Below are 16,849 nucleotides of genomic sequence, written 5' to 3'. Positions count from 1 at the left end.
CTCGGCGTTAACGTATTCGCCACTAAGCATTAGTTTCGTCCCTCTTTCTTGGTTCGCTGTACAGCCTTCACGGACAGCGCAAAATCGCACGTAAAAAATTATCCCTATTGACCTTTGACGTTTCTCGAATTTCTCATGCCAAGCAGAGCCCCTCACACGCCCGCTGAGAAGTGCAAAAAGCAATGCAGACATGCGCCGAACTTAAGACGGCTGTAAACTAGTGGTCAGAGGAGCAATTAGCCTCGAAATCACGTCAATCGGGTGCGTCCTGCCGTGAAATGCTGCGCGCAAGTCTTTTGCTTTTCCTCGCTTTCCCGGCGGCCGCGGCCTTGGCGATTCACTAATCATGCCAAGAATCGCCGGCGCCGGACAAAGCTGCTTCCTTCCTTGCCCGGCCGTCCTCCTCATCAGCTCTCTTCCGGGGGCCGGCGGCGCCCGGTCGGGGCAGCCCGCGATGCGTCTCTCTTTTATTCCGCGAGCCGGTAATGACACAAGCTCGCTGGCACGTCTGGCCAGTCGTACAAAGCGGACCAGCAAAAGTGGGACATCATTACGGCAGTGACAAGAAGCAGCCCGGAGTTACGGCTCCGACCGCACGCGTCCTCTTTTGTGTGCCTTTGCCGCTTCCGGAAGAAGAGGAAAGAACGGCTGGCTTGATTGGGCGCGCGAGAACCACGGCTCGTGACGCATGGCCTGCTTTGCATGTGCGGCTCTTCGCCGCGGCCTTAATGTTCGCCTGCGCGGCGCTGCATGGTATGCTTATTCCGCCACCATGCTGCCGCTGCTGGCTATGCCCTCCAGGTGAACATTAGCGATGCGGTCTTGAAAAGCTCGCCAGCGGAGCCAGCCTCTTCGTCAGCGTACACGTGTGGGCGCAGTCGCAGCACCACCACACGATCCGAACGAAGATACGAGGCTGGAAGTTGTAAGACTAATGGTTGCCGTGCGTCAGCATTAATCTCCGCTCCGGGCTCTATCGTTGGCTCCTGGTTGATACTAGTACACGACGTTAGCTACGGAGCGAACGAGCTTCCTGGGTGACTGGTACGCGGGAGGGATGAGCGATCGGCAAGCGAAGAGTGACTGCTTCTGGTTAGATGCCACTGGTGATGAATCACTAAAGCCACATTTTTTTTATATTTCTGGAACGCAGCAGGTAGTGGCACTGGTTGTCGTAGCCTTTGTTTGCTTTCCATCGAGTCACAGACTTGGTTAGTGAGAGTTGGTTCTCTGCAGAGCCCACAACGACGGAGAACACGCCTGCTGCATGGACCCGAAGGAAGTTCTGGCCGAAAAATAACCTCCTGGATAACCCCTTTTTCCTGTCAGTGGACAACTTTGCTGGCGGCCGTTGAATATTTATGGCTGGGTCGTGATTCTCGTGCTAACAGGAATATACTGCTGCAGGCCTAAAGTTTTTGCGTTCGTTTTGTGCATTTTCTTTTTTAACATCGAAGCTGTTAAAACTTGAGCTTGGTCCGGTGGCGATAGTAGAAAAAAAAATACCAAGAAAAATAAAAACAGCACCACCTGTAAAGGGTGCACCACCGCAGATAGCTGATTATAACAGTGAAGCCGGATTTCGTGCCTGCTCCAGTGTGAGCACAAAGGGCATATGCAAATGCGAACCTCTTACTATGCCATTTTAAAGGTGACAGTCTTTCTTGGGCTACTAAAACACACAAAAATGGCGCAGCTTACGTTAGTGGTCCAAGGCTGAAGAAATGGCGGAGCTGGGGGTCGACCTGGCTTTCTTCCTCCCGGGGACCCGCTGTCAGTGTAGGGGACCGACCGGAACGGCCTCGTATCCAGCTAAACTTGGCCTCACCCCTCAACACTTAGCCTAGCATAGCAAGAACAAAACCTAACAAAACTTAGAAAATCCTAGCAAAGACTAGCAAACCTTAGCAAAGCCGGAAGTGATGTAAGGTTGGGAAAACAGCGGTCGACGACCCCCCGCTCCGCTGTTTTCCCAACCTTACACCACTATAGTGCAAGCTGCGCCATTTTTCTTTCTTTCGTGCTTACTTTGTACTGTCTTTGTACTTACCATGTGTCACGCATTGTGTTTTCCGAATTTTCTTCCTCTTTTGCCCTATTTTAATATGAATCATGGTCCTTTCTTTCCCTTTCCGTTCCCGTATCCTCATCACCATGTGGAAGGTAGTCAATACGACAGTTCCCTGGTTAACCCCTCTGCCTTTCGTGTTTCCTTCCATCCCTTGTTACTGTGCTATCCTAATTCGGCTACCGGCGCTAATTTCATCCAAGTTGGTGACTTATCCAACATCCATCTTTCCTTCGCAGAATCGAAGGCCGCTTTGTTTAGGGACAAATAAAACAGTGCTGTGACGACGGTCATCATTTTCCTTGACATGAGAAGATCGTGTACCCACAACCGCTGTCACTCGGCTGCTGACCGAGAACACTGACCACTGGAAGTGCAGGCATGCATCCGTGCCTTTACGTCCGCCCACCAGATTATCTCCCCAGTCCGAACGTTGAACGAAAGACGGCGGAAGTCGGCCGGAACAAGTCGATTCGGACGGCGGCCCTCATTGTTCGTCTACGTGGCGACCCTGTAACTACCAGAAAACTCCAACGCCTCGTGGGCGGCCAAAAAAAGAGCAAGTAAACACACATGAGGGAGGGATAGTGTATATAAAAAAGCGGTCCGAGCAGCACTGCCGGAGAACGATATACCATAATGAGTCGGCGGCGGCGGCCACCTCGCGGAGCGCAGCAGCCACCGTTAGGACGGGCCGTCTCATCGCAGCCGCGCGATCGGAAATCGGCCTCAATGAATTACAGCGGAGAGAGAAAGAGCGAGCCCGAACGGAGACGAGGGCTGCTAGATGGCCACGGTAAATATCTGGGCCTCGGTGACGCCGGCATTGAAAGGAAGGAACAAGGCCGTCTCAGCCCAGTGCGCTCCAGTTATCGAAGAGATGTCCAAAAAAGACAGACATGCAAAAGGAACAACGTAGGAAGAAAGTTTCTCTCTCTCTCTCTCGCGCGCGCTCGCTTTCGCTGTACTTGATGCGCGCAGAAAGTAGATGTACGAAGAAGAAGAACACAATGGTCTATTTGCAAAGGAACCGGAGCTGGAAATGGCGGCAGAAGGGAAAAACGGGTAAGTAAGGGCGGGAGAGAAAGTTCCCAGAGCAGCCGCACTATTCTCGCAGTATAAAGAGAAAAAAGTAAAACGCGCGCCCCGTGCCCCAATGCCGTGATCGACAGAGACAGACGACGTTGTTTCCGAAGAACACGGCGGTAGAGTCAACACGACCGCCCCTGGCCGCGGCGCAGTTTCCTCGGGGCGCGCCGTCTTCCTACGCAGTCGGTACGGCCGCGATAATGCGCCGGACAGCTTCTTTCGCTCAACTTTGGCCGTCATTCCACGGGACCGAGATCCCTTTTCGGCCTCTCTCTTCGGTCATTCCACTCTCCCCGAGATAACGCGTGACACGAGCCTATCGTCGTTCAATCTGGGGCCTTCCCGCTGTCTCCCGAAGTCGCGTGTCGAGAGCAGAGCTGACAGCCACGAACAGGGAGCGCAGTCGCGGTGGTGGAGGTGTCGCTGGCACCGCACTCGTCCTACACTTCCCGCCGATATTGGCGTGTCGGGCTCTCCAGTAATAGCCGAATGGTAAACAGAGAACTTGGCCCGTTCATAGAGCAGGAATGAAAAGGTTAACCTTTTAGCTCCCCTCGAGATGGATAACTTATTTTCCGGTTGTGGCCTCTTTATGCTCTCTTTCCTCTGCCTTCGCCCCCAAACCTTTCTTTCTTTTTAACGCATAAGGGCTCTAAACTGACACGCTGGAAGAAATGTGTCGTTGAATTCGTTCCTTCCACATTTCCGTTGTACCGAAAGTGCCAGAAGATCGTTGATTTCATAATGTTATTTACAGATTGGGAGGCCGTGTTCCCGCGGTGATGGAACTAATTTAGGAGGCCAAAACTTCACAATTTATACTGGACTTTGCGCGCTAGGCATAACGTCATCTCTTGCGCCTTATAAGCACTTAAAAGCGCAACAACAGTTCTAGGATGGATCCCCCCCCCCCCTCTCTGCCTCACTTGAAAAATCTTTCGCATGGTCAGCTCACCGTATATTTTCTCTCTTGAATATTTCCACTCAGGTAAATTGGTGTATATGCGCGAGCCAATAAGTTTGAATGTTCTCCCATTTTCTCGGGAATATGTCCTGTTAGGAGCACGTTTTCCGAAGCGTTCCGCTGATTACTCAGCCTTTCTGTGCTCTTCAGATATGTTGCTACCCCCTTTATTATTTATCTAGTCATGGCAGACCTGTGCGGTGCTTTTACGTCGGCGTTGCTCCCGTGGCAATTTCATTTTCGCAGCAGCGGAACCGACTGGGACGGGGAGATTGAAGAGAGCGGTTAGAAAGTTTTCTGTGTGTGGCTTGGGAACATCTTTCTTGTGTGAAACCCTTCCCTCCAGATTAGTTCCAGAGAAGGCCTTGTATGCATGAATAAGAAGACAGAAAAATCGAAGCCCCTTTCTTAGGAGAACGATGGCCTGGGTAAAACGCGAAGTTGCTCCAACCCTATTGGACTGGCGCAATCGGATAGACGCCAGCTTCATAACGCGAAGGACCCATCGTGGATTACGATCATGGGAACCGTTTTTTGTTTTCTTGAAGAGCTTGGTGTGCCTTCGCTTATAATCATCATCATTTTGTGAAACCCAGTGGGCAAAGTTGGCTTTCCTGCAGTGCGCTTTGATGACGGGACGCGGTCGCCATCAGTGAGGCATGCAAAGCTTTGCTTTGATAAAATCCTGCACCTGCCGTGGTGCTGCTGAGCACGAGGACGCCGGTTCGATTCCCGGCCTCCGCGGCCGCTTTTCTGGTGGAGGCGAAAAGCAAAAACGCCCGTGCGCACGAGATTTCGCACGTCAAAATTAATCCGGAGCCCTCCACTACGGCGCGCCTCATCGCCTGCGTTGCGTCGGCGCGCTAAACCCCACAATCAATCAATCAAGTTTACTGGTCAGCCCTTGCTTTGTTGCTTGCAGCCCTCGCCGAAGTTCTTTGACAGCTCGCTAACTAAATTCACCAATTTAGTTACATCTTTCAGGCGGGCTGGCGTGAATGTCACCGCGTTTCAAGCAACCAATTCTAAACGAGCAGTGCTACAAGCAGTGTCCCGAAGGAATTTTCCAATGGCGACGCATTTGAAGCAACTCTGCGGGAAAATCACCTTTGCGCTGTGAGGTGCAGTCACTTTTATGTCCTATATATCGCATAGCAGCTTTCGCGGTGTAGCCGTTGTTGCAGCGCACTCGACATCACAGAGGTGGGCGGGAAAGATTTTGGCACTTAAGGGTCGGTTTCGCGCCCTTTTTGAATGTCCCAAAGCCAGATGCGCTTTAATGCGTTGTACTGTTTGTTCGCTGATTCGCACAACGCGAATAATAACGCGGAGCCGCTCTCACTTAGCCCTCGCGCTGCTCGGCTTTTGCCACTCCTAACAATGGTTACTACTTATGCATCAGGCTTGGTTCAAACCACGCAGGCAACAAAGCAGATTTACTAATACCCTGCCGCGAAACCTTCCTACAGTTACATTATTACTGCTAAATAATAGATCGGAGACAGGTAATTTAAACAAAAATCGTGCCATATATGCTGTTCCTCCCGAAGTAACCCGACGGCTTCTGCTTATTTGCCTTACAGTTACGCCACGCAGATCTGCATCCGCATGCGAAATGAACCTATCTGTTGTTTCGCGAAAGCACAGAACTCATCAATCCCAAAATAATTTAACTTAACGTAGAGTGGCATCTGCTTCATCTTCACATCGAAAAACTTTTGGCTGAAATTGGCCCGTCGGTGCACCGATTGCAACGGTTTCGGTGAGCAAACTGTTGCCCATGCGCTGGAACAGCTTGTTCAGCAAAAAAATATAGTACGGCTGCCCACGGTCGCGCACGAGCCACCGATGAGCTTGAAAAACAACACAAAACAAGAAACAAATCACCCGAACGTTCATTAAACGTGGAAAAAACCTCCAATCCGAAAGGCGCCAAGAGCAAATAAGCCTACATAGGACGGTTCGGTTCGCAGAAGGCATGTCCGCTCCATCTGATTACTGGGCCAAATCACTTCTGCTTCCCCGAACGTCGAGCCAGAAAAAGGCCGGGACCGGCCTGCGGGCGACGCCTCTGGCAGCGGCCTCTGACTTGCCCGCTCAGCCTGCGCGATCGGCGCGCCAGAAATGACGAGCTGCCAGAACTCCCTGCTGGGCTTACTTTCTCGAGCGTGCGCCCCGAGGATGTGTACACACGAACCTTTCCTCCACCACTGCGGAGAAGATGCAGGGTGCGGACAGCGGGTGAGGCCGAGGACACCCGACTGAGGTCCGCCTGAGCCGTGCAGGCAGTACGGGGCCCTGCACATTCTCCTGGCACCGCTCGAACAGACAAAGGGCCACTGGATATCTTGACTGCAAGGCCACCTAATGGCCCATATATAGTTTTCCTGGAGCGCTGCCACGCCTCGCCTATTATCTTTCCTGGCGTTAGCTTTGCTTTTTTTTTTTTTTTAATTTGCCACACTAAAAGAGGAGCGACAGGGTTTCCGATCTAACGATGACAGTGTACCCCGCAAGCTCTTCTGTTCTGGGAGAGGTTAGTTCTGGACGGAGTAGGCGCTGGGGCTTTAGTTGACGCGATGGCTCTCCACCACCCTCGTGAGTCTGGCCCTCATTAGATCTCCTCTTATATGAAAGGGGCGCTAAGGTGCGAAAACAGGCGGCCCTGAATCGGTAGGTTACAGGGCTGTGAATACACATTAACCACTCGCGGCCGCAGCAGTTGTTTAACAACACGGAAAATGCCAAACGCGTGAAAACCAGTAACTCGGCCCAATAAATATTTTCCCCGCTAAGATTGGTGACGTGAGAAATTTGGAACAGGGAAAAAGGATTTGTAGAGCGCGGTTAGGCGTTTGCAGAAGAAACAAAACAAGAGAAGCGCATGTAACTGTAAAATAGATGTACAGTCATGGACAATTGAAACGCGAACATAAAAATATGAACCCGCGAATACTCAAATGGCGCTATGTCTTTCCGTGCAAGTTTAATTGCGGTGTGGATTTATTACATTAACGAAGAATTAAAATGTGTCTTTCCAAATATACCACTAGCGAGCCATTATTTTTTATCCACCATCCACATTCTTTGTATTCTGTTCATATTTTCCTGTTCTCATTTCATTTGCCCATGACTGAACGTGAAAACGTTTGCGGAACACGCGTGTATTGAAACACTAATATTAGCTATTAACATTACCAAACACGCTGCCTTACTACCACAGGCGGCAAGCGACGTTTAAGTTTCATCTCCGTCAAGTGTTTTGTTGGAGTATACATGTGCGGTCAAATGAATTGGGGGGTGAACGCGAGGGTTACAGTTTCTTCTTAGTGACATCTAAGGACACTAAATGACAAAAATCAGATTACTAGCACAGTTTACTACGGCATCAAGCTGACCGTTAGTCTGTCCGCTGGCCAATTGACGTATTCTCTACGCGTTTTCTAGGTGGCCCCACCACACAGGCCCTGTTGTCTCGTACGACGCTGCCGGGGAGTTCGCTTGGGGGTTCGTCGGCTTCATGATAGATGACGTTGCACCTCGCGGCGTGATCATTTGCGTCACGAAAAATATAATGGGGGTATTGGGACACAGAAATGCCAGGTTTATTCATTCATTTTTGAACACACAAAACCCGAAAACAAAAGGCGAAATAGTTGCGGAATGTGTGATCTTTCAGTTACAACGAAACGTTTCACAGGCCTTTTCTTTAGCGGTTCATTCTACTTCAGCTCGTAAGTTGGGCTCGCTTCAAAAGAAGGTAATTTGCTTTCTGCTGCGATGCAGTTTTAGTGCCCTGTTACAGTTATAAGAGCCATGCGCTCTTTTCGAGCAGTGCCGAAATACATCTTGATTTTCGGGATACCTGAGCTCCTCCACTATTTTTTGTCTATCTCCCGTGCTGAAAAATTTATTACTCAAGAAGGATAACACAGAGAACACCGAGTACGAAAACATATACTCCCGTTCTCTCCACAAAACCAGGAGCAAAATAAAAAGAAAGTTATACCTCGAACCATTATTTTAGTTACTGCGGCAGTTCAGTGACCAGAGTACGTTCATCAGGGCGAAGCGAGTTGAAGGCTACGTCCGCACAAAAAAAGTTCGGTGCGTGGGGAAATTAATTAGTCTCCTATAACAGTTGCACTTCAAGGAGGCTTTACATGCACACGTTTCCTTCTTCAAATTTCTCTCGTCTTCGTTTTCTCCTCATCTTTTCCGGATGATTTTGCCTCGCTCGGCGCGGAAAACAGAGAAAATGAACAAAACGCGTCTTTCCCAGCCCGTAAACGTCGTCTCCTCCGTTTTCACTGATGGAAGGGACAAGCTCTGTCGGCACGGGGCCCCTGTTTTGCGCTTCATCCTCCTCGCTCTCTTGCTTTTCTACATGAACGATACCACGCGGTCCGCCCAGGTGACGTGCGACGCTTGTTGTACTTCCAGCCGTCGTACTTTTTTTCGTCAGCTTTCCTCGTTTATTCCGTCCTCCTTGCCCGCATTTACAGACAACTCCGCGCGAGACCGGCCAGTAGAGAAGGATAAGAAAAGGCGAAGGGCATTATTTCAATTTTGGCGGAGCTGGCGACAGGCGTCTCATATTTGCTCGCGCCTCTGGAGAGGGGAATCGGCCGTGCCCGGGACCCCGGTTGTCCCTGTCTGAGCTTACTTCCAAAGCTGCAAGGGTCGCCTTCCTCCCCGCTGCAATTTTGTGGCGCTGGTGTTGTCATTTATTCTTCATTTCTCTTTCTTCTCCCTCTCTGCGTATGCCTCACACCCGCACTTTATCCCGCACCCCCTATGAGCATGCCCTTTTGCGATCGCAGTCTGCCCCGAGTATGTATCTGAAAGTGTGTTCCTTTTGTTCGCGAGGCTCTTCGTGTCTGGTGAACGCTACACAGAGTGGCCATGGGAGCCGCGTTGGAGAAATGCGTAGCCGTTGCTCGTTCCCCCCCTTTTCGTTTTTATTCGCACTTAGCGGCCATCTGTAAGAAAAATTTAATTAAGGCAGCGAGGGCCCTCAAAATTAGTAAACATCACGCTCTGTTCCGGCGCTCGTCTCTCGTTTCACCGTGGTTGTATTCTTCCCCTCCGTTTTCTCGGACACCGTCGCACGTGTCGGCGTACTCGCTCCGCGTGAGCGGTCTTCTTCGCCGGGCCGTGCTTCTCAGTCGCGCTTCGTTCTCGTGATGCGCCACGCTCTCGGCTGAAGCACTGTTGTCTTTCGTATATGCCTCCGCGCGCACCCTGCTCTGACTGGCGCCTGCTTGCCTGATTAACGTTCTTTATCGCCCTTTGTAGCCGAGCTGCTCCTTCCTCAACGGGAGAAAACGAAGAAACAAGCAAACATGGCGCCGTCGCCGCTGATTTGTATGCGACCCGAACAAACTTTGTTCTCTTCCAGCCTGTGCTGTATGTTGTAGGGCGTATCGTGGCGCGTGTCGGGCTGAAGCTTGGCCGCGGTTTGTTTATTTACTTTTATTTCAACTGCGCCAACAACTGAAAGTCTCAAAGTGTATTAAAAGCGCGCCTAAATAGCTAAACTCGGAATAGACGCTGGCGTGGACGCAGTGTTTTGAAGGAAAACTACTTTTACGGGATGTGCTGGTGGTTCAAAAGATGAAACTGGACGAAATGTCGAGCTCTTAACCCACGGCAACCCTCTTGAAAAATGCCATCGGTCTGCTTCGCCAGAACGCACTCGAATGCCCGATCACTGTGACTAAAAGGCCACAACCTAGGAGCGACGAGGTCCATCCCGGCGTGGCCCAGAAAGGCGATGTAGGCCGTGCAGTGAACAATGTTTAACGTCATGCTGGTGTTTCGCTACTTCAGAGTCCGCACCGCATTCTTACAGTCAATGACATATGGCAAGGAAGCTTAATGCGCTTCCGTTTCTTTTTTAACTTTAATCACAGTGACAGACCGTTGGATTTCGCTGTAGTAAAGTATCAACCGGCGTTCGGAAAAGTGCATTTATTATGTTGTTTTTTCATTTTGCGCAAGAATTTTTAGCGTATCCAGTAACTATATACAAATTGGGCTGGCGCTCTACCCTTTTCGTATACATGCGTGTAGCTTATAAATGTGAAAACCGTTCACACGCAAAGGTACACAGCTTTTTCTTTTATTCGTGTGCGGTGTTTGTAAAAGATACGCCACAAAACGTGACTGTGCGGTGTTGTGTCGCAGAGCCTCGCTTTTGTGAACGTGGCGACCGCTATTGTTTGCTGTAGCGACCGGATTTGTGTGTTATGAAAACACTAAAGTGACCCTGTGTTTACATTTAGGGGAAGAAGTCTAAGTGGGGTCAATTATTGAGGCACCCTCTGAGGTTAGTGGGTTTGGTAGGGTCAATCATGCAGGCCGGTTAGCGCGTTTGGCCCGCCACCATGTAACCAAAATGTGAGCTCAGAAACCTGAAGCTTTTCTTTTTTGCGACTAAACTTGAAGTGTAGTAATGCGTAAAGTGCATCGAAAACCAAGAGAATGAGAGCAAATTTTACCTTAAGTCATGATAAGGATAGATGTGCACGGGCTAGCAAATTTGGGGCACGTGCTAACACGTGCTAGAAAATTTGGGGGACGTGCACACTGTGCAGGGGATCCTGATGTCTGTAACGTTCCTCTCTCTCTCTCTCTCTCTCTCTCTCTCTCTCTCTCTCTCTCTCTCTCTCTCTCTCTCTCTCTCTCTCTCTCTCTCTCTCTCTCTCTCTCTCTCTCTCTCTCTCTCTCTCTCTCTCTCTCTCTCTCTCTCTCTCTCTCTCTCTCCAAAAATACAAGATTAAACGGCAAGCACGCTTTATTGCATAGAGAGGTGCTTACAGTAAAGCACTCTGCCCAAATATAGATAGTATCTGAGCTCGGAAGATTTTAAGTCATTGAAGTCTCGTTTCTCATCAATTAAAATTAATTTAAGAAGCTTATGGTTTCAGCGGGAAATGAACGCAACAAAATACTTTTCCATGCGTTGATCGCATTTGCCTAAAAGGCCTTCTTACCTGCCAACGAATGCTGTTTTGTAATATCATAAGGGCGAATGTGACGGGACAATCATTGAGGCACGATGGAGCGGTTTGGCGATGTGGACGATATTACGTGCCCGCCCACTATGTACAACTTTGAATTAGAAGGCGGTGTGAGCGAACAGCCGAACCTACTGAAACGCGAAGCCCCGCGAAGTGCCCTTAGCGGATCCTCACACAGAACGCCGCACCTCTTTGCCATGCTACGTTGAGCGCCGCCAGTCAATGCTTCCGTGATATTAACTTAAAAAAAAAAAAAAGGATCTGCAATAACTTCTTTCAAAGGGGACAAAAAGGTTTTCGAGCTCAACCATTGCTGTCAATTGGCAACGGGGGTGGGGTGAGGGTCTCGGGCGATGCGACGTCATACCCAGTGTTGTACACGTTCCTCTAAAACAGCAACGAAAGCTCGTTCTTCGTTCCTTCCCAATTTTGAAACAAGTTCTCGTTACAAGTTCCTTTCATGCTAAAGGAACGCGTTCCAGTTACACTTCGAACATTGGAACGTGTCGTTACATTAACGTTACATTTGGTTTTTAATTAAAATATACTGTCGGATAATGCTAAGAATTATAAAGTGAGCAATTTAAACACACACATCCACCTATACATGTTATACGAGTATGGACACTGCCGGAAGCAGAATATCTGGAGACGAAAAGTATCCAAAGAAACGCTCCCATGCGAATTTTTTCAGGGATTACCGGACATACTCCAGACATGTCTAACTGCAACTGTGGTGCTCGTTTATTACAAGTGTAACGCACAAGGCACTTCCCACTTCGGTCTTCAAATGCGCAAGGAGTATACTGCGCTTTAGATGTGCAAATAGAAAGTTACTCCCATGCACGAACATAATTAAATTTCATGCACAAAAAACCGCACGAAAAGAACAATACATAGGCGTTTAATGAATGCTGATTCAATATTACAGTATTAGTGGGGACACAATCTTCAGAATACATATTCGCAACTTAGTGGAGTCCCTTGTTTGAACTCAGCAAGTGCCTCATCACGATGTTGGATTCGGAGAGACGAAACTGTTTTTCGTCAGCACTTCATTGGCAATGTTGAAGAACCGTTCCACCGACGTTCTCGAGAGTACTGCCGTGTGGTACTCGAGGAAAAGTTGGTTCAGTCCCCCGGAGTGCTTCATCTGCATCTGCGAGCATCCAACCCGTCCTGTCTACGGATGCAGTGGTTGTTTTGTGTATATTTTCTTTGACGGCAGTTAAAACTCTCTATGGTGCCGTGCGGATAACTTTGACCGTTGTGGTTTTCTCCTTAAATTCTCGCACGCGCGAGAATCGGAGCCTGTGCGTCGAAGTGTTGCTGGGCTGGATTGAGAATTCATGTTCGCTTTTTTGTCGCAGCCTTGTCTGCGCCACCTTGTCTGCGCCACTTCGAACGCGCCACTTTTTTTTTGCGTGGCTGGAGCCTTTTTGCGGCATTTCGAACGCTGCATTGACTCCCTATATCACACGCAAATGGTACCACCAGACGGGCGATCCTCCGCCCTACTGCCCGCATTGCAACACAGCTACAATAGCAAATCTGACACACCTTATTTGGCACCGCTCTGCTTACCATGCTTACCATCTTTCCGCCCATCCTGCTGAATGCCCTACCCAATCCAAGCGAGATACCCCCCCCCAGACACTCAGCGACCCCGATTTCCTTGTGGCGCTTTGCTATCGAGAGTGGCCTCGCTAAAGTAGTTCAGCCGGGGTCCACCACCCCTATCTGTGCATTTAAGAACTGATTATTCCTCTCCAGGATCTTGAAGTGAACATCCCCTCGTGAACACCTCTCCCTTCCTCTTTTCCCCCTCTCCCCCTTCCGGCCCCTGGGCCCTCCTTGTGTTTATTAAAGAATTTCACTCACGCACTCACTCGAATGCGCCATTTTTTTCTTGAGCGGCCGCTTATTTCGCTTACTATCGTAAAGACCAACCCAACGACGTTCCTAACTAAATGAGCGCGGGGGCTGCCGGTTACTTACACAGATTTTGCCTGAAATGTACACAGTTTTCTTTGCGCTAACCAACGGGGAGATGTATGACAAGTGCCAGCGGTTCACGAGGTTCGAACGGTTGCGACTATTTAAACCACGTGGTTTTCGAAGCCTCAGCGTGACCCCCTGACGACGGTACACCAGGCTCTACTTGGGTCCATTATCTCGCTGCGCCGCCTGGTTCCGGCAGTCACTTGGCATCGACAGTTAGCGAGCTATGACGACAAGGCGAGCCCATAAAGTGCTCTGCACTTAAAACACACCGCGGCACTAGTTTACGCCTCGCGCTGGAGCGCTTCGAAACGCATACTAAAAAAAACACCGGCACATTCGTTTAGGCCTCACGCTAGAGAGCTTCGTGCTTTAAAGACAAAAGACTTTTACAGCAAAGCTGTATACCTCTACCTCCCAGCGGTTTCATCTCCGTAGGAAAAAACGCAAAGGCGCCAAGAATACACTAATACACTGTATGCTCCGCTCCTTCACAGGTTTCACGTTAATAGAGATGGCCAGGGATTTTTTGGACTAGCTTCAGCGCCCTAAAGCAGTGCATCAAAAATAGCCAATACTAGCGATGGAACGTTTACAGAAGTAACGCCGTGCTTTCTGCCATTCCTTCGTAAACGTAACGAGTTACCGTTACAGTTCCAGCAACCCTTAAAAGAACGGTGACGTTCCTCCGTTCCTCCCAAAAGGAACTAGTTCCAGGAAGGCCGTTCCGTACAACAGTGGTTATACCTCATCGTTCGCGGGAAGTGAAACATCGCTTGAAGAAAATACAATGGTTAGCTTACTTCAAACTCGCTCATTTTGACCAAATCGACAACTCTTAACACTGAAAAAAAGATAGCTCGCATGTTGGCCTGACCGTCCTGTAAAATCCCGAGTGTGGCCTATGCAGCCCTTTGACTCAGTTCCAGTGTTTGAACTTTACGTTTTCGGTACCTTGACAGATTTTGTTTGCCCTTGTATGGAGCATAAGACAGCGAGTGGCGCAGGTTGGGAACCATGCTTTGAGCAACGTTCGAAGTCATCGTTTCGCCAGCTTTCAGATGCTATGAAGCGCCCGCACATGTGCCCATACAACTTCACTGATGCACGCCTCGTTTTTCTTTCTATCGCTGCTTGCAGGCGACACAGATGGACAACGCGCTGCGCTACGCACTGGCCAAGGTTGAAGTGTCGGTGACCGACATAAACGACAACGTGCCCGTTTTCGACTACGACATGTACAACATCACCGTCATGGAGAACCTGCCGCCAGGCTTCACCGTCGTGCAAGTGCACGCCGTAGACAGAGACTCGGTGAGTGATCCTGTTCGAGCAGTTGGACGCCATTGCAACGGCCTGCATGCGGGCCGCATATACGCAGACCCCTGTACGAAGTGGCGATAAAACAATCTTGCAAGAGAACAACCGAATCCGCAGCGTACCCTCTAACAAGTCCACGTAGGGCACCTTCAGTCCTGTTTAGGTGGCCTAGAGTGCAAATTCGGCGAATGACGTGGCCTAGCATGTCATTTGAGGGAATCAGAGCATCTGGACTGGGACACTGATCAATGCAAAACGCCTTGCATTCACCCAATTCCCACACTAGGCCACTTCGACTGGTCGTTCTTGAGCATTGTGGTGACGACGTACTGCGGGGACTTCTTAAAATTTAGCACACGCCAGAACACCGCATGGGCTACAAAATGCAAACAAAACCGCGAATCTCCTTTGCCTCGATGAACCCAAAAAGTTTAGCACAAGCCAGAACGCCGCATGGGCTACAAAAAGCAAACAAAACCGCGAGTCTCCTTTTCCTCGACGAACCCAAATCATCACTCATTGTGACCAACAAACCAAACCTGGCCAATAACCAGGGCCGGCAAACTTTCACCCTTCAGAAATATCTTCTTTGCTATGACATCCATATCACGACGCAAACGTGTAGATAACCTTTTCTTTGATGTTCAAATCGTTGTCGCAACCTTGTATTCCGCTCGACGCGTTGATGCGCATGCATTCTTCCACGAGTGTTCCAGCAAAAATCTGTTGGTAACGCGAAAAGTGAACCCCCGGTATCTGCACGAAATGCTTAATTGGCAAAGTTCAGAGATTTATTCGGTATATTAGTATAAATGCCCACGATGGGTAGCTCTACAGTTTGTAATAAACAATTAATAAAACTAATAAAGAAAAAAGATTAATAAAGAAAAAAAAACACAGCGAGAGCGTCGTTCTCGTCAGGTAGCCTTGAAAGCTTACTTTTTCGCGTTACGGGAATGCGCGCAGAGAAGCCTTCTGTCGGGCTGCGGAATAATAATAAAAAAAACTATTGAGCAGAAAATGAAGTGCTACTGAACATGAGGGACGACGGAAAACAAGAGGCAACAAACGGAAACGTTCAATAATAAGAGCGTTGTATTGTACGTTTCGTTCTTTTACCTCCGTCGTCCTTAGTTCTTCGTGTTCAGTGGCGCTTCATTTTCTGCTCAATATGGGATACCGACTAGGCTCTTTTGCCGCTTTGTTGAAGAGTAACTGCTTCATAGATGTACAATAGCGTAATAATAATATGATTGATGGCGGTAAATATTTGATGACGTCGCCGTCACCCATCAGCGTCTGAACAAAAAGAGAAATAAAAAAATTAAAAAAAAAAAACAGGAAAAGGAAGCAGCTGCATGTGGGATAAACCAGAAGCAGCAATTGGATGACGTTCCGGCTCAGTTGATACGATCTCTCTGAAGGGGTCTGGTGCGGTGGAGCGTGCTCCATTATTGCCACCAGGGAAACGTAAGGTCGGTGAAACAAAGAACCGCCATAAGAATGCTTGCGCATTGGTGCACAAAGCTCGAAATTTATGTAGAGATATTTTTGGTTCCCCATACAAAACGTCGTCTACTAGAACTAGAAGAAAGCAAAAACATTTGCGTCGGCTGTGCCGGCTGCTTCGACGATAGTGGATGGTTTTCGTGTTTCTTTTTGTAGCCGTTCTTTCGTTTGCGTGCATATCTCCGTGAATTCACGTGTGTGACCTGTTCTGCACGCAGCCGGGCAATGCTGCGTAGGAATCACCCACGGAATGCTCTCGTGGTTGTCGTTATAGTGTCGTGTTTTCGTTCACAAAACCGACAGTGTGGGGCGAGGAGGAGAGGCAGGCTTGTACTGGCTAGTTTGATGGGGTCGATTGGCTCCGTCGGCTGGTAGTAGTTGGTTCTCACTTCTATGCAATGTGGGAGAGCATAACGGTCATGGCAATTTTGAAGGAAGCAATTCTCTGTGGTATAGACTTTGCTTGGCGCGCCTTTACTCACTGATGTAATAAAGAGTGCCCCAGCGCTGTTCCGTTACTCGACTTGCGAGGGAACACTATTTTAGGCAGTTTGTTCTTTGTGCTAAACCCGATAAGGGCCGGTGTTTTCACGCATCCAAGTCGCGCCCACTGCAAACTTGGTCGTGGGAACGCGTGCGCTCCATTGACGCTTGCATACCAGAATATGCATTAAAAAATGTTTCAAAAGTTCGCCATAACATGTTTGGAAGTGCACCCGCTCGAAAATATTGCACCATAAAAGAACAAATAATATCCCTACATTGGAATAAAGCAAAAGATTAATTAATATTCAGACCACGCCCAAACCGAGGATTTAACCTGTTGTAACTGCTTTACTGTAGGAAAGAACAGAGTATGAACGTTTTATTTGA

The 16,849-nt window shown here is 49.1% G+C and overlaps 1 protein-coding gene across 2 annotated transcripts in view; it reads left to right on the top strand.

The window, feature by feature from the left end:
- Positions 1–16,849, top strand: part of LOC144145391 (protocadherin Fat 3-like) — a 340,760-nt gene that overhangs the window by 229,534 nt on the left and 94,377 nt on the right. For both annotated transcript variants that reach the window (XM_077676989.1, XM_077676981.1), the window contains exon 12: positions 14,288–14,461. In XM_077676989.1, the coding sequence (XP_077533115.1) occupies positions 14,288–14,461 (174 nt within the window). The remainder of the gene's footprint in view (positions 1–14,287; positions 14,462–16,849) is intronic.

Source organism: Haemaphysalis longicornis, unplaced genomic scaffold, assembly GCF_048455015.1.
Source record: "Haemaphysalis longicornis isolate Haplotype H1 unplaced genomic scaffold, Haemaphysalis longicornis Haplotype H1 scaffold_1, whole genome shotgun sequence".
In the NCBI taxonomy this organism is placed as follows: Eukaryota; Metazoa; Arthropoda; class Arachnida; order Ixodida; family Ixodidae; genus Haemaphysalis; species Haemaphysalis longicornis.
This window is presented reverse-complemented; position numbering and strand designations above follow the sequence as displayed.